General features: G+C 41.6%; 1 protein-coding gene across 2 annotated transcripts; it reads right to left on the bottom strand.

The window, feature by feature from the left end:
* Positions 1–536: 536 nt before the first annotated feature.
* Positions 537–20,967, bottom strand: LOC124277419 (transmembrane protein 144-like). Of its 2 annotated transcripts, XR_006898817.1 has the most exons (11): positions 20,818–20,967; positions 10,170–10,335; positions 9,436–9,555; positions 5,683–5,782; positions 5,397–5,477; positions 4,599–4,692; positions 4,294–4,406; positions 3,888–3,991; positions 3,356–3,627; positions 1,365–2,325; positions 1,281–1,301 (listed from the first exon to the last, which is right to left on the bottom strand). XR_006898817.1 is itself a non-coding variant. In XM_046713119.1 (10 exons), exons 2-10 carry the CDS (start codon positions 10,309–10,311, stop codon positions 2,242–2,244), a joined length of 1,110 nt encoding a protein of 369 aa, XP_046569075.1. In that variant the 5' UTR covers positions 10,312–10,335; positions 20,818–20,967; the 3' UTR covers positions 537–2,241. The 2 variants fall into 2 exon arrangements, 1 of the variants encoding a protein (XP_046569075.1); XM_046713119.1 differs by having other exon boundaries at positions 537–2,325.
* Between the last annotated feature and the right edge of the window lie 4,988 nt (positions 20,968–25,955).

Here is a 25,955-nt window from a genome sequence, read left to right as displayed (position 1 = left end):
GTGGTAGTAATTCCTTTTCTCGTATAACATTGAATCACGTATAATGTACGGAAATTACCGATGTTTTGCGAATGCAAATCGATGGAAGGGAGATAACTCTAAATCTGTTTGTCTTGTCAGCAAAATCTAGCGATGGCTACAAAAAGATTTGTACCCGTGCTTCAAACAATTCAAAATTAACCTTAAGGTGTTCGGCAAGATAAATACGTTGTTCACTGGTCCCTCGGGGCCCATGGGTTGATGTACCCTCGATGTTTGTTTATGTTTGGGTACATCAACTCATGCGCCCCTCGTGACCAGTGAACAACTTATATTGTTACTACAAGTCGTATCCTACAAGTTGTTACTATAAGTCGCACCGTGAGAACGCAAATCAGGAATGACACCCTAAGCACGTGTGTGGCACTGCTATGCAAGAAATACGATGCATTTTGATTCTGTGAGAGCGGCGGGCCCCTGCTATTTGGGACAATATGTGTCCGCCATATTAGGATTTAATAAGGGCTGGTTCCATAATATTTATTCATTTGACATGTACAACAATATCATTAGACTCGTTCAAACAGAAAAGAAGCATTGGACATACGTATGCATTTTAAGATGCAAGTCAAAGGCGCTAAAACCCTGCAATAAAGTATTCCTGGGTTATTCATAGTAGCCTGACGTCAAGCTACTGTTGAGCTTTGCTTTCAATTTCTGGGTTAATACAAAAGCAATATTAAAATAAACAATAATAATTCACACCGCCTCCACCAATACAACACACAGTCAGTCTGTTCGTGATGTAACAACAACCTGTTCGTGATGTAACAATAATCTGCTCGATATGTAACAAAAATCTGCTCGATATGTAACAACAATCTGCTCAATAAGTAACAACAATTTGCTCGATATGTAACAACAATCTGCTCAATAAGTAACAACAATCTTATCGATATGTAACAACAACCTGTTCGTGATGTAACAACAATCTGCTCGATATGTAACAACAACCTGTTCGTGATGTAACAACAATCTGCTCGATATGTAACAACAACCTGTTCGTGATGTAACAACAATCTGCTCGATATGTAACAACAACCTGTTCGTGATGTAACAACAATCTTATCGATATGTAACAACAACCTGTTCGTGATGTAACAACAATCTGCTCGATATGTAACAACAACCTGTTCGTGATGTAACAACAATCTTATCGATATGTAACAACAACCCGTTCGTGATGTAACAACAATCTGTTCGATATGTAACAACAATCTGCTCAATAAGTAACAACAATCTGCTCGATATGTAACAACAACCTGTTCGTGATGTAACAACAATCTGTTCGATATGTAACAACAACCTGTTCGTGATGTAACAACCTGTTCGTGATGTAACAACAGTCTGTTGGTGATGTACCCTCAAATTAAACAAGTTTTTGTTTTTAAGTTAAATAGAAATCTCTCACGATCTGATAACACTGTCTTGTCTTGTTTTATCTTAGTAAGCTCTTTGAACACAGGTCTTCAAACGGCTACACAAAGATCTTAATTCTATTATGAACGGCCTTTCATCTTGACCGGTCAAAACGTCGCTTATGAGGGTCAGGGAATGTCCAAATGTGTTTAAGTGTAATCATTAATCTAAAAAAGGTTACCAGCAGGCATTCCTAACGACAGTCATGGACTGTAAGGGGACATACCCACTGAAACATTTTCCAGCGAACGTGGTGAATTCCACCATACAATATATATCGTCTGTTAGACACTTTGTTTTGATCAGTTTTCAGATTAACAGAATAGAGATCTTTGTTAACAAGTGTAGAAGTGTATAATACGTACTGTCCAGAAAGAAGATTCACCATTCTTAAACTAGTGCCGAAAAAATCGAGAGATTCAGGAGTCAATTGCACAAAGCGATTTTAGCTCTACGATGATCGTAATTCCGATACTTTAACACAACTTAAGATGGTTGTACATAGCGCAAAGATTGCTCCGTGCAAGTGGACCGTGATTGGCTGATATCGATTTTACGGTTGATCATTTACCGATCAAAGTTCGCGAAAGGACGCCCTGATGTGGTCTGAAATGTGAAATCCTCAGTTTGTCGGTATCGACCACAACTATCTAATTTTGATGAGATTATGTTAACAATAGTAGTAAATTCCGGATGTTGTAATGGTGAAGAGCGTGCAGTCCCGACAGACGGCGTCATGTCATGTTGTAGTCCGAGTATTCATGCCTCCCAACAGTCATGGCATCACGTCTTTGAGACGCCGGCCAATACCGCCCCAGCTATGGTGAACGTCATGGCGACGAGAACGATGATGATATTGCGACGTCCCTACAGAACACGAAATGTGATAATTATGCCAACGTATACTGTGTCAAGACTTGTCAAACAAAAGACCCTTCTGAATGTACCTTTAGTGGATTGTCTTTCGTTGGAGAGACACAACAAAACATTCAAAAGTGTTGGACACCACTCGTGCAGAAAGGTCATGTCATCAAATGTACAGCAACAAAATCCTAGACAAGGTACAAATGGTTGACATTTCTAATAACCAGTGAACATTAGGGTTCCAATGGGTCTTCAGCAACCCATGCTTGTCTCCCTTCGTGAGGATCCGGGTTTGGTCTTCAACCCATGCAATTTCTTTCGCGTTGTGCTATTTGTTTTGTTTGTGGGGTTTTGTTTCCTGTTTATTTTGTTTGGGTTTGGTTTGCGGTTGGTTTCATAAAATACACATCAGACACATGCGATCTTAAATGATTTCTTTTCATCAAGAATGTGCTATCTGTTACGACATTAACATTTCGACAGCAAGTTATAAATGATGAATATGGCATTTATTACAATACTATTGCCCCAAATATCAATAATAAATGGATATAGTTTTGGGGGTTTTGTTTCCTGTTTATTTTGTTTGGGTTTGGTTTGCGTTTGGTTTCATAAAATACACAACAGACACATGCGATCTTGAATGATTTCTTTTCATCAAGAATTTGCTATCTGTTACGTCATTAACATTTCGACAGCAGTTATAAATGATGAATATGGCATTTATTACAATACTATTACCCAAAATATCAATAATAAATGGATATGTTTCTACCTTCACTGTATAAATTACATAAACGCCATCCACACGGGTATTTCGGGGGGAAACACGACGTTCTCTCGCTTCATTCGCATCATCGGGGCATTGGGTAGCCTAGTGGTTAAAGCGTCAAGCTGAAGGCCCCGGTTCCATTTCCCACAAGGGTACAATGTGTAAAGCCAATTTCTGTTTTTTTCCCGCCGTGATATTGCTGGAATATTGCTAAAAGCGGTGAAAAACAAACTCACCCACTCATTCTCATCATCGACCAACCTTGATTTCCTTGAAGGCCAACACTCCAATCAGAAGCGAGATTCCCATAGGGACGGTAGAGATGATTGGGAAGGAGACAGGGTCTGAGAGAGCCATGTTGGAGATGAACCACCCGACACCCCCTACCCCCCACATCAAGCCCGACACTAGCCCCGGGACGACCACCTGGGAGTACACCGTGGGTCGGTTGCGCCGGAAGAGAGCGTAGATGACGAAGTAGACGGTTGAGGCGAGGTAGATACCGCAATAGTGAGCGAACACGTAGTCGAGTACTGTAAGTAGATAATATCGATTATAGTAGTAGTAGTAGTAGTAGTAGCAGCAGTTGCAGTAGCAGTAGCATCAGCAGCAGTAGTAGTAGCAGCAGCAGTAGCAGTAGCAGCAGCAGTAGTAGTAGTAGTAGTAGTAGTAGTAGTAGTAGTAGCAGCAGTAGCAGCAGTAGCAGCAGCAGTAGCAGCAGTAGCAGTAGTAGCAGTAGTAGTAGTAGCAGTAGTAGTAGTAGTAGTAGTAGTAGTAGTAGAAGTAGTCTCACAGTTCTGACTGGCACCGTTGTCTTTCTCATGTTCCTGCATGTATCTGGCCGGGATGAACTGGAAGGCGTAGAGCACACCGGAGATTGCAGATAGAACGATCCCACTGGAAACATGACAAAATATACCGCTCATACTTTGATAGGATCATTCCTTTTATTCCAAACAGGGGTTGAATTTTCTCATGCGGTTTGGTATTTTAATTAAAACTTTGGCTTAGCTTCAGGTTAACATAACGATATTCTTCGCAATGTGAGTTATATGAAAGTACGTTCATTGAAAGTGTAATATCCGTATTTCATCATGTAACACAATTCAGGATTCGTTGAGATCAGGAAAATGCATCAATCTCAATTTGAATATGTTGAAACTGAAATGACAGGTTTGAAGAGGAAACATTTGACATACGTTATCTTCTTCTTAACAGGCGACCATCTTTCTATAGACATTTGTCCGGGGGACGGTTTTATAGGGGCATTTCCTTCCATGTCACCGTCTTTTGGCTCAGACATGCGGATCTCCTGTAGGACGTGGAAATGGTAGATAAATATTATTATAAATAATCAGCGTCAAAGCATTATGTGAGATTCCCGAATATGGGGTCCGATGTCGTAATATTGATGTAATATTGTCCAAAGCGACGCAAATCAACACTCACTCTCACTCAATTACTCACTCACTCACTCACTCATTCACGGCCCACACATACTGACCTTACTGTCGGCCGCCTCTTCGTCAGGTCCTGGTATTGTCAACTCCATGGTGATAGGTTGAATATCTGGCTTGACAAACGCATAGATCACTGTACTGCAGAGAAAAGATCATTGTTACCACAGTTACATTGATACGTTCCGAATACAATCATGTAATAGGTATAAAGCTGCAAATGCTACATATTTCAATGCAATAATAAAAAATAGTCAGGTCCCGTTTTTTTAACTCCAACCCGACATTCGAGCCCTATTGATATCCCCGAATCCACCTGCATCTACATTGTACGCATTAGCACCAACACCATCTATATCGACCCCCACGCCAACTGACATCCCGCTCTCGATCTGCATCCCGAGTACACCCATCTCTTATAATCCATAGGACCATGGTTTACCCTCCATTATACCACGCCACGACACGACACGCCTCACTTCACAACGCATCGCCTGACCTAGCATCGCATCGCATCGCATCGCATGGCATCGCATCGCATTGCATCGACACGGCACGGCACGGCACGGCACGGCACGGCACGGCACGGCACGGCACGGCACGGCACGGCACGGCACGGCACGGCACGGCACGGCACGGCACGGCACCGCACGGCACCGCACCGCACCGCACCGCACCGCACCGCACCGCACCGCACCGCACCGCATCGCAATGGTGACCACACAAGTACAATGCGTTACTATGGGCCAAACTAATTTAAACATACATTGACTATATTTCAAGATAGAATGTGCGCAGAATATATCATACACACCATATATACAGGCAAGATCTGCATGTTTTACCTGACGAGAGAGAGGGACACACCGACGTAGTTCAAGGTGATGTTGTTGGGGATCTCGGCGTCGATGCCCACCAGCCCGAACCTGCAACATGTTCATCTCAGGGTTTGAATTATATAACATGGTAGTGCAATATCCGTTTTATCATACTGATATAAATCTGGATTGAAACCGAATGTTGCTTTTTAATAGATGAATTGCTTTTGTAGGATGAGACTCAAAGTAATGAGTGAGTATGGTTTTAAGCCGCTTTTAGCCATATCACTGCGAGGGACAGGACATGACGTACCTGCCGTTGCCCCAACCGACGAGCAACTGCACGGAGCCCCAGACACAGATGCCAAGTCCAAGTCCGATGGTCTTCACGATTGGGACCACAACAACGTTTCCTGGGGGAAGAGTGAGGGAGTGAGTGAGTGGGAGTTGGGTGGGTGAGTGAGGGGTGAGTGAGTGAGTGATGTTTAATGCATCCTTTGCATTATCATGGAAACAGGACACATGCAATGGGCTACCACATTACGTATACTCAAGTTTAAATCGTTGCGACTGTCTTCCCTTATTCCCAGGCAAAGTGGATGGTGGACTGTGTGATTCTAACTTTGTAAAATTTGATTGCTGAATCTAGGAACTGCAAAACATCCTTCTTCAGGTGTTGAGAATATCCTTCGAGATCTAGTTGATCAAACCTTGCCCTGTTCACAGCTTCCAGGGCCCCGTTCACAAAGCCATCTTGCTGTAACATAGACCTACGACAGTCGTAGCGCTACGATAGCTTTGTGAAACGGGGTCCAGGTTCTTTAGGTGAGTCGTGGACAGGAAGAGGTTGGGATGGATCATGTTCTTCAACTGATGGTGCCCTCCCTCGAAGTGGATGTTGGTACGCGGTCCAATGTTTCTATGCAAACTTTACAACCAAGGCTGATGTCATTTAGTCTTTGGAGGATGTGATCTTCTCGGAGTCAGGGCCTTCCTCCATCCTGAACTGTTTGAGAGGCATTCTAGAAGTTGTAAGTAATAGGACTGACAGGTCTTTATGGGTGATCAACTTCTTTATTGTACAATATCGACGTTTCGGTATAGATACTTACATTCATGCTTGAAGACGGTATAAGTATCTATATACCGAAACGTCGATATTGTACAATAAAGAAGTTGATCATCCATAAAGACTTGTCATTCCTTCCTCCACTCTGCCTAGAACATGGTCAAGTGGGTGAATGTCACACTCGCAAAAGATGCAATGATAGCTTGTTCGGGCACTGAGGAAAGCTCATCTTATATCTGCTCTTACATATTACATCAAGAAGTCGTCTCATTTTGACTTGGAGACTGATGCTGTTCTGAATTTCCCGGTAGATTGTGTTCTGATGCTGATCCGATCTCGAAAAGCAGTGCACCTTTCATGCACACGCGTCCAGTGATACAACCTAACGTCTCACGTTGAGCCAGTGAAGAAGGATCTCTATGGTACATTGGCTGGCCGTCTGTCTGGTATAAAGGATACTCTGCTCGGTGTGAGTGAGTGAGTTTAGTTTCAAGCCGCATTCAGCAATATTCCAGCTATATGGCGGCGGTCTGTAAATAATCGAGTCTAGACCAGACAATCCAGTGATCAACAGCATGGGCATCGATCTACGCAATTGGGATACGATTACTTGTGTCAACCAAGTCAGCGAGACTGACCACCCGATCCCGTTAGTCGCCTCTTAGGACAAGTATGGATTACTGATGATCAATTCTAACCCGGATCTTCACGGGTGTTGAGCCAGTGAAGATGCCCTCTATGGTACACTGGTTGGCCGCTTGTCTGGTACAAAGGATACTCTTCTCGGTGTATTTTGTCCATTTTAGTACATGGACGTGCCAAACACTAGATTTTTACTTAAATTATGACGGGAATAGGAAGTGACACATTTTACTCAGTGTAATGTCAATTGGACGATTTCTGATAAAAAAAAACAAATGTCGATTCTGCATTATATTATTCTGCTGTTTATACAGTAGTAATTTCTAATTCCTCTGCTCAATTTTTATTTATTTTTAAAGAGCTTATGCACGATTCTGCAACAATGACTAATTATAAACCTTTATCCTAACTCTTATCTCTAAGCAAAAATAAGCTTAACAAAATTGTTAAGTCCATTTGCATTAATAGGGGTTACAAGTATAGTGAATTACCAATGTGCATACAGTAACTTCTGAGGGCAACGCTTTAACCTGTTTCTGAGTTGGGCACAGTGGTCCAAAGATAACTCAGTTAATGAGTATATATTTGAATATTCATTTATTAGCTCATTTATTCATGACATCATTTGTTTTATGTAACTCAGCGTGTGAAGGACATGCTGTTATTCTCTCTTGGAAAGCACAAACTCTCGCTGCTTTCTAAACATATTGCTCTAATTTGGGATACGGTAGTATGCATGTTTAGCTTACGAAATATTACAATTCGCGTGTATATTTTACTCACGTTCGCTTCCAAATTCACCTTAGACAATGGACTTAAAAGGTGTGTAATGAGACCAGGGCCCCGTTCTTGAAAGCGATCGTAGCACTATGACAGTCGTGACTCCCATACTTTAACATAGTGTTTTAGTGACTAATTCAGGACAGCCATCGTCCAAATATTTAAAAAGTAAAAAGCTATGGAGTCAAGACATTTGAGACTTTATTGTAATTATTTATATGATGCTAATCTGTATTCTATGTAATCCTTATCACTTCCGCATTGTACATTGACTTGTCAGGTAATTAATTACTGTATATGACATTTAAAACCCGTATTGGCCATTGCCCTTGGCCGTGTCTGCCATCACATCAACTGGTCAAGGAAGTGCTATTGTTTTTCTAATTGTCCATTGTTGAGTTGTCGCCTGTCCATTGTTGTCAAAAACTGTATATATACTTAGCATGCTCACATCTATACGTTGAAGGAGGACGAGTCCGGTATACCGCCTGCTTGTGTAGGGACGACTGCGAGCAGGATAATGCCGCTCGTAGGAAACGTCCTGGGGTTGAGCAGGTACTCCGCTCACCACATTTAAAGAAGTTTGAACTCAACGTATTCCTTCGTCTCGTCAACGTATTGTAGGTACACTTCATCTTAATTATGAGCTAATCCCCCAGTCGACGCATATCCACGACAATAGATTTACGAAGGTTGTAGCACTACGATCTCTTTGAGGAGCGGGACCCAACACCATTGTTAGGAACATTAAATGTACTCTTTCAGGATAGTTTGTACTTTAAAATCAGCAAAATTTTCTTAACAATTCAATAAACTCTGAGAATCGTTGAGTCAAATGCCGAAAACATACAATCAAGTTGAAACAACCAACCATGACGAAAGGAGGACATGTTAGTCTGCAGCTTACCCGTAGCCCAGATGGAGCAACCAACAATGAGGAAAAGTGGGACATGTTAGTCTGTAAATTACCAACAATGAGGAAAGCCCAGATGGAACAAAAGCAGCCATGACGAAAAGTGGGACATGTTAGTCTGTAAATTACCAACAATTAGGAAAGCCCAGATGGAACAAGCAGCCATGACGAAAAGTGGGACATGTTAGTCTGTAAATTACCAACAATTAGGAAAGCCCAGATGGAACAAGCAGCCATGACGAAAAGTGGGACATGTTAGTCTGTAAATTACCAACAATGAGGAAAGCCCAGATGGAACAAGCAGCCATGACGAAAAGTGGGACATGTTAGTCTGTAAATTACCAACAATGAGGAAAGCCCAGATGGAACAAGCAGCCATGACGAAAGGTGGGACATGTTAGTCTGCCACTTACCCGTGGTCCCAGATGGAACAACCAACCATGACTAAGGGTGGGACAGGCTAGTCTATGACTTACCTGTGGCCCACAAGGAGCCCCCGACCATGACGAAGGTTGGGACAGGCTAGTCTATGACTTACCTGTGGCCCACAAGGAGCCCCCGACCATGACGAAGGGTGGGACAGGCTAGTCTATGACTTACCTGTGGCCCACAAGGAGCCCCCGACCATGACGAAGGGTGGGACAGGCTAGTCTATGACTTACCTGTGGCCCACAATGAGCCCCCGACCATGACGATTGGGTAAAAACGTGACAGCCGGATTGCCTGGATCACAAAACCGGTGATGAGGATACCATTAGTCAACACCCACTGGAAAAACATTCCTGAAAATACCAAGATGTCATCAGTTTAAGAATATACCATTGAAATAGCTATAATGTTTTTTCAGAAGGTCCCACTGATACATTAAACCGTGTACCATCATCCATCCGTGGTAAGTCACTCGCTCACTATAACCCACCCTCCCACATCGCCCACCCGCTTACTATAGCCCACCCACCCACATCGCCCACCCGCTTACTATAGCCCACCCTCCCACATCGCCCCCCGCTTACTATAACCCACCCATACACATCGCCCACCCGCTTACTATAACCCACCCTACCACATCGCCAACCTGCTTACTATAACCCACCCACCCACATCGCCCACCCGCTTACTATAGCCCACCCACCCACATCGCCCACCCGCTTACTATAACCCACCCTCTTACTATAACCTATCCGCCCACACCACCCACTCGTTTACCATAACCCACCCTCCCACATCGCCCACCCGCTTACTATAACCCACCCTCTTACGATAACCTATCACCCGTGAAGGTCACCCGTAACCCACCCGCCCTTAACACAAATCCGTCTACCATCATCCAACCATCTCCATCACCTACCCGCTTACTATCATCCGCCTACATGTCTACTATCATCCACCCACTTACCATCACCCGTTTCGAACTTCTTGACTGGTACATAGTTGGTGGCAAACAAGATGGAGGCTAACCCGCAGCAGATGAAGCCGACATACTGGGGAAGGACCTCCACGTCTGTGTCGTTAGACAACGGGGTGGTCGTGTTCTCCATCCCTCAAGAGTGGCTGGCTTGATTCTGTGAACCAAAACTGAAATAATGATTCTTGCATCGTTAGGTTGAAAACTGCCACAATCCAGCTATCATGATATGAGTGAGTGAGTTTAGTTTCAAGCCGCATTCAGCAATATTCCAGCTATATGGCGGCGATCTGTAAATAATCGGGTCTGGACCACACAAGCCAGTGATCAACAGCATGAGCATCTATCTACGCAATTGGGATACGAAGACATGTGTCAACCAAGTCAGCGACTCTGACCACCCGATCCCGCTAGTCGCCCCTGACGACAAGCATGGGTTTCTGAAGATCAATTCTGACCCGGATCTTCATGGGTCTGTCATGATATGAAACAAGTTTGGGTTTCATCACTGCATGTGTGAAGCAGTTGAATGCACAAATATCTGTGTGGTCTTAATACTTTGAATGAGGGTGGCATAAAAAGCTTGCGATTTTGCAACAAGGTGTCACACAAGGCTCAGCCATTAGCCCGTGCCCATTTCGGTTCATCGCTGATAGTTTTCACTGTTTGGCAAGATTGGTAAACGGTAAACTGAAAGCAAATAGTCGCCCCAAATGGATATTACTGAAAGACAGAAAGAAAAAAAACGATATTTATAAGGAAAATATCACCACTGCACTTATTGCTTGATCGTAAATTTTCATCTAAATAATCTGGTCTGCTTTTGAGGAAATCTCACATCAATCTGAGAAACTCTTGAAACATTCCTATACCATTTGATCTGCATGTAAACATGCTATGCTAATCTTTCTCTCTTGTATTGGAATTAGGTTCTCAGCACATAATCGATATTTCGTGGGCGTGTATACTCATCAATACCTTTCGGAGTAAAATATTGAAATATCCTTACGCAAGTAAAGGTGTGTTTGAATATATTTTAGGACAGTGGTCTCCTAGGCTTCTACCGAATGAATTGTCTGTCTGTCCGCCTGTCGTTACTCAAACACCCGCAAATACATTCAGCCATTCTGTACTGCCTTACGTAATGGTAGAATCATGTCTATCTTAGGTAGGCTAGTGGGGTAGCCCAGTGGTTAAAGCTCCTCACACCGAAGGCCCGGGTTCCATTACAAACATAGGTAGGATGTGTGAAGCCCATTTCGGGTGTTACCCGCCATGCTGGAATATTGCTAAAAGCGGCGTAGAACCCAACTCACTCACTAGTGAAAAAAGGCCTGTATAACTTATGGATGACCAAAGGTACCAACGCCGTGTGTTATTGCTGAGGCAATCTTGAGTTGACAAACCATTGTGGAATAGTCTTGAGTTTGATTCATTTCTTGAAATATTCTCCAGGATATGGACAGGAGACTGATTAAACCCTAATCTCCCATCAGACGTCACATGGCCAGCTGTTTTGTCTCACCGTCATTTTTCAGAAAATTAATATGAAATCTATATTTACAGTGGTGACAGAAATTGTGGACAGAATGATGAATTAATATATACACTTGGAAAAAGGTATCGCAATATCTGTGATTGTAATTCCTATATGGGGCGGTGGGGTAGCCTAATGGTTAAAGCGTTGGCTCGTCACGCCGATGACCCGTGTTCGAATCCCCACATGGGCACAATGTGTGAAGCCCATTTCTGGAGTCCCCCGCCGTGATGTTGCTGGAATATTGCTAAAAGCGGCGTAAAAACCAAACTCAGTCAGTCAGTAATTCCTATATAACAATTCATATTCATAATTATGTTTGTTTGTATAATTATTTTGACCCTTAGGGCGCGCATACGTTTTTAGATATGCACTTGTTACGACCAAAGGCGTGCATTACGTGCAATGCGTCTCCCCTTTTATTGAGCTGATATCACGTTTTAGTAAATTGTTCTTACCGCTCGTAAACCTGTGAAATTCCGTTATTGATAAGCAAATAAGGCGCCTCCTGAACTGACAACTGCAACTTATTGATATGTATAAACTACAACTAATCCTCTCACACAATGTAGAGACAAATCCAGGTCCACAATTGACCATGAAAGACCTTAATGCTGCTACAGCTGAGATTAAAACCGATATATTGAATGAAATCCGCGAAATTCGACAATCGATGTGTACGGAAATGAATGCCATAAACTCTCAAATAAGCGAAGTAGCAGAAGCATGTTCTTCATTGGATAATTCACTGTCGGAATTACGGGTAGACGTAGATAGAGTGGCAAATGAACAAGTGTCAATCTACACTGACATAGACGCTATGAATCATAAGTGTGAAAACCTTGAATCTGTAGTCTTAACACACGAATCCGAACTTGATAAACTGGAGTCTTTTAGCCGAAGAGATAAACTTATTTTGTATGGAATAGACGAACAGCGGGATGAAAACTACGATGCTTGTAAAAACAAAGTGATCTCTGTTCTCAATAGAACCGCCTCCGTGGTGTAGTGGTTAGAGCGTCCGCCAGGAGAGCGGAAGGTCGTGGGTTCGATCCCCGACTGCGTCATACCAAAAGACCTTAAAATATGGTACTTGTTGGTCCCTGCCTGGCGCTCGGCATTAATGGGTACAACAAGGACTGGTCGGCTCGGAGTCAGTATAATGTGTCTGAGTGGGGTATTTATGCTTCACTGCGGCATGGTATCTCAGTGGGCTAGCACTATAAAACCAGCTTAAGTCTGGGCTAGTACAAGCAGCCGCACATACACATACACACGCATGCACGTCGTCATATGAGCAAAATAATCTCAAGTACGGCGTAAAACCCAATTTCACCTCACCTCACCTGTTCTCAATAGCAATGTGGCAGTTAAGGTTTGGCAAGGGTCAGACATTATACGAGCGCATCGTGTAGGTCGTAGACAAGAAGGCCATGATAAACCCCGTCTGATGATCGCAAAATTCTCGACGACAGAGGATAAAATAGCTGTACTGAAGCATCATGATGATCTGAGAAAGGTAAATATAGGTGTGGCTAATGATCTTACCAAGAGACAAAGAGAGACTATATCGGACCGTAAGAGCAGAGGGCTTATAGCATATTACAAAAACGGTAAGCTTGTGACCGCACCAGCTATCCTACGCAGATTAACCCGTGCTAGGACTGCTCCATCCATACCAGGAAGGAGCAGGGGTTCCGGACAGTCCGCCTATAGGACAAGCATGCGTCACAGCTCTCAAGCCTCTACTCCCGTCCCAGCCACAGCCTCAGCCTCAGCCTCAGCCGCAGCCGCAGCCCCAGCCAACAGCTTGACATCTCCCCGTCTCCGGACCTCGGCTCCTCCATGGACGACAGCTAGGGACTCGGCCAGGCCCACAACTCTACACGACCGCAACTATCAGGTGCAGAATATTCCAGTTCTTTTTGCGATCTAAATATTTTAACTTGGAATATTGATGGTTTCCTCACTTAACTTAACGATAGTGATTTTGTTGAGTATATACAAAGCTATGATATCATTTGTGTAGTCGAAACGTTTCTAGACAGTGTCATATCCATACCTGAGCTCTCATCCTATGTTATGTATATCTGTAAAGCACATAGGCTAGCTGAGTATTGTAGATTATCATACCTGAGCTCTCATCCTATGTTATGTATATCTGTAAAGCACATAGGCTAGCTAAGTATGGTAGACGATCATACCTGAGCTCTCATCCTATGTTATGTATATCTGTAAAGCACATAGGCTAGCTAAGTATGGTAGATGATCATACCTGAGCTCTCATCCTATGTTATGTATATCTGTAAAGCACATCGGCTAGCTAAGTATGGTAGATGATCATACCTGAGCTCTCATCCTATGTTATGTATATCTGTAAAGCACATAGGCTACCTATGTATGGTAGATGATCATACCTGAGCTCTCATCCTATGTTATGTATATCTGTAAAGCACATAGGCTAGCTAAGTATGGTAGATGATCATACCTGAGCTCTCATCCTGTGTATGGTAGATGATATACCTATATCTGTATCTGTAAAGCACATAGGCTAGCTAAGTATGGTAGATTATCATACCTGATCTCTCATCCTATGTTATGTATATCTGTAAAGAACATGGCTAGCTAAGTATGTTAGATGATCATACCTGAGCTATCATCCTATGTTATGTATATCTGTAGAGCACATGGCTAGCTAAGTATGGTAGATGATCATACCTGAGCTCTCATCCTATGTTATGTATATCTGTAAAGCACATAGGCTAGCTAGGTATGGTAGATTATCAGCTGGGGTTGTAATGTTTGTTAAACGCACCATGGCGTATCACAGCAAATTAGTTTTCACTGACATAAACAATGATGTATGTTTCAAAAATAGAGAAAAACATTGTCATTAAACATAAAGAAATCATCATACTAGGAATGTATGCCCCTCCTGCCAGCTCGACTTTTTATGTTGCAGTCGATAAATCTAACCCCATCGACAAGCTAGATGACTGGCTCACTCAACATCTTGACTCGAACTCTGTGGGGACTTGAACGCCAGAGTTGCTATTGGTAACAGCCCACCAGAGACACTTGACACTGAACGACTTGACAGAAATGCCTTCCCGGATGAAGGTCCTGTGCTACTTGGCCAGAGACACTCATGCGATAATGTTATAAACACGTTTGGTCGTAAGCTTTTAGACCTATGTTTTGCTCAAAATCTGTACTTGTTCAATGGAAGAACAAATGGAGATTTGGATGGCAACTTCACTTATATTTCAAACCAAGGATGCAGTGTAATTGATTATTTCATTAGTTCTGTTGATGTACATCACATCTGTAATTACATGCATATTGATACTCGTGTAGAGTCGAAGCATATGCCAGTGAGTTTACATTTAAAGTGTACTACTGAAGTGACAGACAATGCTGCTAACTGTAAACATGAACAATCACAAGATAAGTGTAGATATAGGTGGGACAATAACAAGGCTGATGTATATTTACAAGCTCTAAGTTGTCTGTGGAGGAATGAGGAACTCAAAGATCATATAGAGAACGATGTTAATCATGCAGTCGATGAATTTGTATCTGTCATTCTTGAAGCTGCCGATTGTATGAAAAAGCCTCTTGGAAACAAAAATATTTTCAATAATTCATTCTATAATCATCACTGTAAATCTGCTAAAAGAGACGTTCTATGACAAGATTCAGAAAACATAAATCAAACGAAACAAGAAGCATGTGTTGCGAAACTAAAGAAATGATTATAAAAAATATATGTAGAAAGTCCAAGGCCATGTTTAAGCGCAAAAGGAGAAACATATTAAATGCAACATTATCGGACCCAAAATCATTTTGGAAAGAGCTACGATCCATCTCTGGAGGAAATAAGACACCACCTCAGATCAATAAAGACATGTGGCTTGATCATTTTAACACGGTTTTTAATAGACCTGTGCCCAGTGATACAGTAACTTGGGAATGTCAAGATGTGAAGGATTGTGTTGATGATATTGATGCAACTATTCTTGAATGGGATTTCACTGATTCTGAAATTATATTAGCCTTAGATCATTTAAAAGGAGGTAAATCTCCAGGTAATGACTGTATAATTGTAGAAATGCTTACATGTTCTACACATATTATTTTACCATTTCTTAGAAAACTTTTTAATACATTGTTTCAAAAAGGTGTTTTCCCTGAAAACTGGACTAAAGCAATTATAATTCCTACACATAAAAAGGGTGAACGATGTAATCCCGATAATTACAGAGGGATTTCCCTTTTAAGTGTACTTAGCAAAATATATACACGGATTCTTCATACCAGACTCACAACTTGGGCTACGATAAGAGATAAAATACCTGAATTTCAAGCCGGTTTTAGAAAAGAGTATTCTACAACTGATCACATTTTCACCTTAAATGCAATAATTCAGAAATGCTTATCAAGAAAAAAGAAGAAATTATATGTTGCCTTCGTCGATTTTAAGAAAGCTTTCGATTCCGTCTCACGATATAAACTTTGGTATTGTCTCCAAAACTCTGGATATAACTGTTAGCTGCAATAAAAAGTATAAATGTATCCGTTAAAGCATGTGTAAGATGCAACGATAATGTTTACACAGATTATTTTGATTGCCCAGACGATCTAAGACAAGGGTGTATTTTAAGTCCACTTCTTTTTTCCTTTTTTATTGATGAACTGTGTACTGATATTGTAGAAAGAGATATTGCTATTTCTTTATGCAGATGATGTCATTCTCATATCTGAAGTTGCTTCGGGACTACAAAAACAATTGAATATTTAAGAATCATATTCTGATAAATGGGGACTTGAAGTCAACCTCGATAAAACCAATATTGTTGTTTTTAGAAGGGGTGGACGATTATCAGCTAAAGAAAAATGGTATTATAAAGACTCTGTTATTGACGTTGTGAATTCATATAGAAATCTTTGTATTATATTTCCATCCACGTTTAAAATGAATAAATGTACAGACGATCTAGCACTGAGAGGAAAAAGAGCATTATTACAAATATACTGAGTCAAAAAAGAAACTTCACATTCTTTCTTCAGGGCACTATAAAAGAACAAGAGATGGTAAGATGGTTAAAATGTTATTATTTCATTGCTGAGATCTGTGTGATGTACTCGATACACTGACAGTGCCATAATCAGTTCCATTAGGCTACACCGCCGTTCCAAAACATGGGTATACAGAATGTCAAGTCACAAGAATAAAAATGCGAAATTTCTCAGTTCAATATCGTGTATGGTCGCCCCGCGCATTCACCACTCCCAAACACCGTCTCCTCATCGACTGCCTGATGTTTGTGAACACGTGGTTGGGGATTCTGCGCCATTGCTCTTGCAAGGCAGCGCCAAGTTCCTGCAGATTCTGAGGTTGCTTCCTAAGACCACGAAGCCTTCTCCCAAGTGCATCCCAAACGTGCTCTATTGGATTAAGGTCAGGGGACCTCGATGGCCAGTCCATGACGTTGATTCCAGCGTTTTGAAGGAAATGTCGTGTCAACATCGCGGTATGCGGCCGAGCATTATCATGCTGGAACTGTAGACCTTGGCCATGAGCCGCCATGAAAGGAACGAGTTCAGGGGTGAGCACCTGGTCGCGGTAAGCAGCAGCTGTGAGGTTTCCACGGATGACCAGAAGTCGGAAACGGTTGTTCCCACAGAAAGCACCCCCACACCATGCAACTTCCGCCCCCGAATCTGTCGACTTCCTGTACACAACATTGGGCATACCGTTCACGACGTCGTCTCCAAACTCTATGCCTGCCGTCCGCGAATCTGAGGGTAAACCTGGATTCATCGCTAAAGACGACTCGGTTTCAGTCTCTCTGGGTCCATCGGAGGTGACGTTGGGCCCACAGCAGACGTTGAAACGGCGTCAATATTGGCCCACGATATGGACGTCGAGAATGGAGATTGGCAGCCCGCAACCGATTTCGAATGGTCTGTGAGGACAGTCGACCTCTAAACATCTCAGCCCTGGTTCGTGTAGCCGGCCGAAATCTGTCACGTAGGTGACGTAGGACGATTTGACGGTCTTCTGCTCGTGACGTCACACGTGGACGACCCGACCTTGGGCGATCAGAAGTGGTGCCAGTTTGTTGTAGACCACCTCGCAAGTCATACACAGTACGACGGCTGCATCCCATTGCTCTTGCGACGTCAATAACTGATCTTCCCGCTTGCAACATGCAAACGGCACGTTCACGTTGCACATTTGACAATCGTGGCATTTCAAGTACCGTTAGAACTGTGGTTTAAAAGTGTTTTTTTCAATTCTTGCAAACCCTGATTTGGCACTAACGTCATTTGCACGACGAATGGATGGGTTCGAGTGGGTTCTGCTAACGTTTTTCTAGAGTCGAATGATAGGGATCCCATTACGGATACATAGATGTATCATCAGAGAAAAATTATTCATTATTTTTCAAATTACATTTTGTGAAGTTTCTTTTTTGACTCAGTATATTATATAACTTAAGAAAGATTGATGTGATTGATCCTAGGGTATTCTTTAAAATATTTGATTCACAAATTCAACCAATTTTACTTTATGGTGCGGAGGTATGGGGGGTTAGCCTCTATGAGAATATTGAAAAAGTTCATTTGCTTGCATGTAAGAGATTTCTAAATGTAGGATTACAAACGCCTAATGTTATAATATATGGTGAATGCGGACAATATCCTTTGTATATAAATTGCTTATGTCGAGTTATTAAATATTGGTTAAAACTTATAGAAATGCACTCTGGTAGAATACCCAAAAAATCATATGACATGTCAGTATATTTAGATACCATTGGGCAAAATAATTATGTTTCTTATATTCGTAATATACTTTTTTCACATGGATTTGCATTTGTATGGTTAGCACAAAGTGTAGGCAATAAGGTTGATTTTCTTAGATGTTTTACAGATGTATGTGTATATATCTTTTACCAATCTTGGCATTGTACTCTCGACAACAGTTCACGCTACAATTTGTATAGAGAATGTAAGAGTTTACTAGAACCTGAAAAAATATTTCAGTGTTATACATGAAAACAAATATCGTGATATTCGTATAAAATTCCGAGCAGGCCTATTACGATTAAAAATAAACGAAGGAAGATGGTTGAATGTTGATGTATCTCTACGCACATGTCCTGTTTGTAAATGCGGTATAGAGGATGAATTCCATTTTCTTCTAGTATGCAAATATTATTCTGAAGAAAGATTATCTTATTTTCCACATGTTTACAACCGCATTCCAAATATATTTATATTCAAAAGCCTGTTAACTTCTGCGTCAAATGAAGCATTATTAAATTTATGCTAATTTATTTATCTGCTTATAAAAAGAGACAGACTTTGTTAAACTCTTAATGGTTTTACATCATGTTTCCAATATATTTTGATTGTATATATGTTATATGTACATGGGCCGGTGGCATAATATGCATAATAAAGATCTTTGACTTTGACTTTGATATGTGGGCCATGGAATGCGGTACATCATTAACATCCTAGACGTGGCTGTTGTACCACATATCAATTTACCATTCTCTGAACCGAGGTGAGTGAGTGAGTTTTAGGTTTACGCCGCTTTTAGCAATATTCCAGCAATATCACGGCGGGGGACACCAGAAATGGGCTTCACACATTGTACCCATGTGGGGAATCGAACCCGGGTCTTCAGAGTGACGAGCGAACGCTTTAACCACTAGGCTACTCCTCGCCCCTCTGAACACAAGGCAAGTCTTCGTGGACATCAATGCTAAGATCAGATCTTGCACCTACCAATGGTGATTTCTTACGTCAAAAGGCGGATGATTCGGATGCTTTTACAAATAGTGTGAAAAACAAAAGTTAGGCAAAACGATAGTCACAGAACATTTAACAATCAAAATAAACTGACGAGCAAAAGAAAGTACACAGGTGTAATTGTTGTTGCAATCCCAAATATGCGTTATAACTAATAAAATTATTGAAAAACATTGATTGTATAGAACGCAACCATCATGTTGCATTTGTCAAAATGCAACCAAAATCATTTGTACGTGTTTTGCACGAATTTTTGCAAAATTGTGATTATTGTCCCATGCACCAGCACTTTTCTGACAGAGAGTATAAAACCTGTTTGTCGGGAAGACTGAACAATCACTTGACAGAAATGTCACGAGGAAATGCCAAGATTGACGTCGGCGCAACGAGAACGGGCCAAAGGAATGACACAAATGGGTGCTTTCAACAGCGATATTGCAAGGACATTGGGTTGCACAAGACAAATATAATTCGGCTGTTTAACCGTTTCAGTACGACAGGCCAGACATGTGATCGACCCAGAAGTGGACGTTCCAGAGTCACAACACCCCAAGAGGATCGCTATCTGCGGAAACACAACCTGTGTACTTTCTTTTGCACATCAGGTTATATTTGTGTTCAAAACTACGAAATACACGCCCAAAAACATTTCATTTCTGTTTCCGTGAGTACTTTAGTGCCGAATGTGTCAGGCTGTAAAAACAATGCTGAGCATTCGTGAAACTCTACGAAAACAAACATTCCATTTCTTGTAATATTTGGCAAAATGGTAACAGAAAATATACATCTGGTATAGTTAGGTATGGGGTAGTTTAACACAACACTATTGTTGATGGTGTTCGAATGTCGTTTGGTGTGTTTAGAGATGAACTTATGATTACGCTGTTTCTCAGTAATTCAGTACATACAAAAGCCCAAAATGTTTTCAAATATGTACCAATCCTTTTCTTGAATGAATAAAATATGTTTCAATCAATAAAAGCCCTTATGTTTTCCGGGGGGTGGGGTAGCCTAGTGGTTAAAGCATTGGCTCGTCACGCCGAAGACCCAGGTTCGATTGCCCACGTGGGTATAATGTGTGAAGCCCATTTCTGGTGTCCCCCTCCGTAATATTTCTGGAATATTGCTAAAAGCGGAGTAAAACCATACTCACTCACTCACCTTATGTTTTCTTTGCTCACTGAATTTTCTTATTAAAACCATTCCAAATTTGTGGACATTCAAACTGAGCGTGGTAAAGAAAAGTGCCTTGACCTCGCTAATCCACATACTTACCTAAACAGGTCGTTTCACCAGGGAATCTGTTTATCCGACTATCTCACTGCTGCCTGACCGTCGAATGTGAAGTACAACACTTAGTTTAACTTTTGTTGTTGTTGTTTTCTGTTTTATGGAGCGGTCCATTATTCATTTGAGGGGTAAGGTCACAATCTGGAACAGTTACATAATGTCATGTGGCGTTTGAGTGTCACGTGAGATTAGGCGATAGAGATACGGGTTTGAATGATATGGCATTTAAAAAATAGACATCATCACCTTGTCCTAATAATAGTAAATCTAAGACAAAGCGTGTGTTTTGGTGGGGTTTTTTGTTTTTGGTTTTGTTTTGTTTTTTGTTGGGATTTTTTGGGGTGAGGTTTGGTATTTTTGTTTTGCGGGTTGTTGTTGTTTCCTATGTGGCATTTTCTCGACGGTGTCCAAAAGATTTCTTCATCGAATAAAGTGTCACTCACTTATACATACATGAGCATATATAGATATATCTCTGACAAGTTGAACATCAGACCCGGGTTAGAATTGGACTTCAGTAACCCATGCTTGTCGAAGAGGCGACTAACGGGATCGGGTGGTCAGGCTCGCTGACTTGGTTGACGTCATCGTATCCCAATTGCGTAGATCGATGCTCATGCCATTGATCACTTGATTGCCTGGTCCAGACTCGATTATTTACAGACCGCCGTCATATACCTGTGATATTGTTGAGTGCAGCGTTAAACAACAAACCGATCCCGCTAGTCGCCTCTTACGACAAGCATGGGTTACTGAAGATCAATTCTAACCCGGATCTTCACGGGTCTGCCTGTAGAGACCTTAATAATGAACTAACAGCAAACATATCCAATCCTGGTCAATTGTGAAATTGGAATTCAATTGATTTTAGGTGATTTACTAACGTTTTCATGAACACTTCCGGTTCATTAAAGGTCACATGCAACCAAAAAAACAAACATAAATAAAAAACAATTATCATTTATTCATAACATATAATATACATTGCTGATTATGAAAAATCAAATAAACAAAATTATAACTGTACAATCGCAAATCAATGGGTTTACTTCCCTCGAAACGAAGCACCCGTTGTACCGAACCCTGTCAGAGCGATTGGGCGTGCACTTAAGTGTAACAAAGACGTTCATTGGCTGGTTCATTTGCCGATGCCCTCAGGGCCCTTTGTGTGTGTGTGTGTGTGTGTGTGTGTGTGTGTGTGTGTATAGAGATGTTGGGTTTTGTAAATACGTGCTCATTGTTTGTGTATAACATTTTGCAATCAACAGACATCATAACATGTCATGTGTACAAGAATCACACCTGCCTGTCTGTGTAATTACATACTGTGACAGGGTGCACTTTTGTTTATGATGTATAGCCTGATAGATGTTAAGTTCAAATTGCATGTGGTCAGTGATGGAAGTTGTGTATTGCATATTGTCATTAGCAGACATGCAGGCAGACACATAGGTGTCAATAAAACAAACATTGAGTTTTGTCTGTGACAGAGGCACATCTATATCACAGTTAGACATTCTGACAATGCTAAATAATGACGTTGCTTGTAAGTATCTAATTGAGAAAGTGACTCGGTAAGAAGAACGTGTGGTGAAATAGTCAAATGAAATTATATAAACAGTTAAATCGGTAATCTACTGTCATAGCATATAAACATCTCGCGCCTGTGCAATATCATCAAAAGATTAGAAAAATAGCTCACATCAAAGCCTACTCCGAGTATTCACCGCCAGCGAAGGTTTTCCGTCTTGAAATGGCGCTGCCAAGCTGCGCAAGCCTATTCACTGCGCATGCGCCATGAGCGCAACGCAGTTTTTGAAACAACTTTTCACCCCAGCTGGGTGAATTTAGTGAATCGCTTGAACTCCGATTTCGCGGGGTTTTTTCATCGCGTTATTTTTCAACTTTATAAGTTGAATTTGCATTTTTGATAATTTGTTACTGTAAGTCCATACCGAAAGCTATCAGAATCGGCAAAGTTGTGTTTTACGTTGCATGTGACCTTTAACGTTGACCTTCAGTCTTCGCCGTGATTTATTTCTTTATTCTAAAGTACTGTTAAGAAACACCTTAAACTGAAAATGCGTTTGGTGGTCATGCATACCTTTCAACTATAAACTAGCCTCATCACTAATAATATAAACAGAACAACACAAACAAACTAGCCATACCGAAGAGCAGATAATTTTAAAACTGCATGTTTCAAAGTCACATATGCTGAACTCAGTTATTGCACAACTGCCCCTATGATCCAATACACTTAAAAGACAATGTTTGCATTGCCCAAGGTTGCTTTTATGAAAAGTAGATGCACAGGCTATGTATTAGACATCAAAGCCCTATGTCAAGTATCATCTAAACTGTTTTTGATTTTAGATAGGTACAGACAGTATCGAAGGATTTCAGTCCCTGGACAGTGATCTGATGACTGTCATCGTCCTTTAAATTCATAAGCCTTTCACCCTAAACTCAGTGCTGTTTCAGCGATGTCCACGTTACTGAGTGTCCTTATAAGATAACTGCAGCTCCATCAAACAGATGAAGGTCAAGGTGGTCCGCTTACTTGACAATGAGACCATACACACACACAGCGTCCTCGTGTTATCAAGGCAAGATAATGGTGCCCTTCATGTACTCGTTCAGCAACATGCTACACATTTACGCCATGCGACACTAAAGTACAAGCCAATGTGAGGGTCGAACGTATGGGTCTCAGGCGGGAGGCGGGGCGTATTACCGAAATATAAAACACTCTGAGATAACGATTCGTTTGTGTTGTGATAACACAGTAATAGGTTATATCATGCGGAGGTCACGGGTCACTTCCATACTAAGGTTTCATCACGTTTCCTTTTTCTCGACTCTGTACATGAAACCACCCGAACAAAGATATCTGCCGCCTCTCGAAGTTGGGATGAACTTTTGCATTTGCCATGGTAGGACTTAGTGACGAAAGTGGTCCGTACCATCTATTTATATTTGTCATAAAATTGTTGAACAGAGTTCACTAATAAATGTCATGTAATTTACAGTTAACCGTTCAGCTCATTAGCGTCTCTCGCTCGACTGACCAACTGACTAATCCGTTAATCCCTAATCCGTTAATCCTGATTGAAATAGAAACTTCAAAGCAAAATCGCCAGTGACTTAGTGCGAATAGTGTTCCCCGTACTGGTGACTTCATGAGAAGACACCGTCACGGGGCACAGTGACTATTGTGACCCACAAGGGAAGGCACGTTGGTTTAAAGCAGCAGCGTTCTCAAAGAGTTTGATGCAAATTTTGTCACAAGGTGTAAAACAGAAAACATCGCGTTGATTTTTATGGCGTCCAGCCGCTGTAAATATTTTTAGAACAAAGCAGCATTGGGAAATCTCGACTCGGTTGTGAACTGTTGACATAAAAACAGTCGATATGTCGGAATATGAAGCAGTCATATATGAAATATGATCTTTGTCAGGAACACAGAATGCTGCTTACAAAACAGAAGGATCATATAAGCCAATCAGTCGTTTGAACAGCCGTGATGATCCGGGTTAGAATTGGTCTTCAACAACCCATGCTTGTCGTTAGAGAAGACTAACGGGATCGGGTGGTCGGGTTTACACATGCCATCGTATTCCAATTGCGTAGATCGATGCTCATGCCAATCACTGGACTGTCTGGTCCGGATTGATTATTTACAGACTGCCATCATACAGGTGGAAAATTGATGAGTTTGGCCTTTAAACAACAAACAAACAAAAATGTTTTTGAACCTACATTCAGCAGCTGCACCCGCAACTCAGGGACCTACCCTCCTCCCCCTTCCATTGCTGATTTCTACATCCACTTTGATGTATTTACCTAATAATAGTAATAGCAATAGTAATAAAGTATTTATATAGCGCTGACTTCTACCAACCATGGGCAATCCTCAAAGCGCTGACAGTTCATAGGTGAGTGAGTTTGGGAGTTTAGTTTTATACCGTTTTGAGCAATATTCCAGCAATATCACGGCGCGGGGGGAAGGGTGGTGGGACAGCAGAAATGGGCTTTGCACATTTTGCCCATGTTGGGAATCGAACCCGGGTCTTCGGCGTGACGAGCTTTAACCACTAGGCTACCCCACCGCCCTAGTTTATATGTACAAGAAAATACATAGCGTTGAACGGGATGTGTTTTGAGTCTGTTTTTGAAGAGTGGCAGAGTTCGTACTGATTTTAGGTCAAGAGGCAGAGAGTTCTAAGGGGAGCAGCTGCATACTGAGAGGACCTGGCACCAAACGATTCCAGTTATAAGTAGGCATGGACAGGAGAAACTGATCATGGGAGCGGATAGTTCTGGAGGGAGTGTACAGTGTGATGTGGTCTTGAAGATAGGCAGGTCCCATTTTGTGATTTGTCTGATAGCTGAGTATCAATGTTTTGAATTTAATACGTTCAGGAATATGAAGCCAGTGTAGAGATTGGAGAATGGGTGATAAGTGACAGGATGGTTTGCTTCTTGTTATAATACGGGCAGCGATGTTCCGAATCTTTTGTAACTTGCTGATCAACTCGTTAGAAACTCCAAACAATAAACTGTTACATTAATCTAGCCGAGAGAGAACTAAAGTTCTCAAGAGACACCCGTAGCATCTTGTGTCAACAGGTGGTGAATGTTTCTCAAATGGAAACAGCAGCATTTACACAACTGAGAAACTTGAGTTTCCATACCAAGATTGCAGTCAATATGAACACCCAAGTTCTTGAGTGAAGATGAACCATTCACTGCAGATTGACCAGTGTAAAGCTGCTTGGTATCACATTTCTTCAGTCTTATAAAGAGTGTTTTTGTCTTCTTGTTGTTCAACATCAACATGTTTGATTACATCCAATGTTGAATTGTTGAGATGCAGCTCTCGACCTTGCAAACAACTGTTGTTTTCTTCGTTTGTGATGGGCAACCTTCTGTTGTGAGATGAGAGAGAAGTCCAAGTGGTCACATATACATAGTACATAATATTGGCCCCAAGACCGAGCCCTGTGGCACTCCACAGGTCAGAGACATATTGTCAGATAGCACATTACCAGTCTGGACTGCTTGCACTCAGACAAGAAGCAAACAATGACTCTGCTGTGCTGCTCACACCATACTCTTGG

This window comes from Haliotis rubra, unplaced genomic scaffold (assembly GCF_003918875.1).
Source record: "Haliotis rubra isolate DU_JTF1 unplaced genomic scaffold, ASM391887v1 Scf221, whole genome shotgun sequence".
NCBI classification, from domain to species: Eukaryota; Metazoa; Mollusca; class Gastropoda; order Lepetellida; family Haliotidae; genus Haliotis; species Haliotis rubra.
This window is presented reverse-complemented; position numbering and strand designations above follow the sequence as displayed.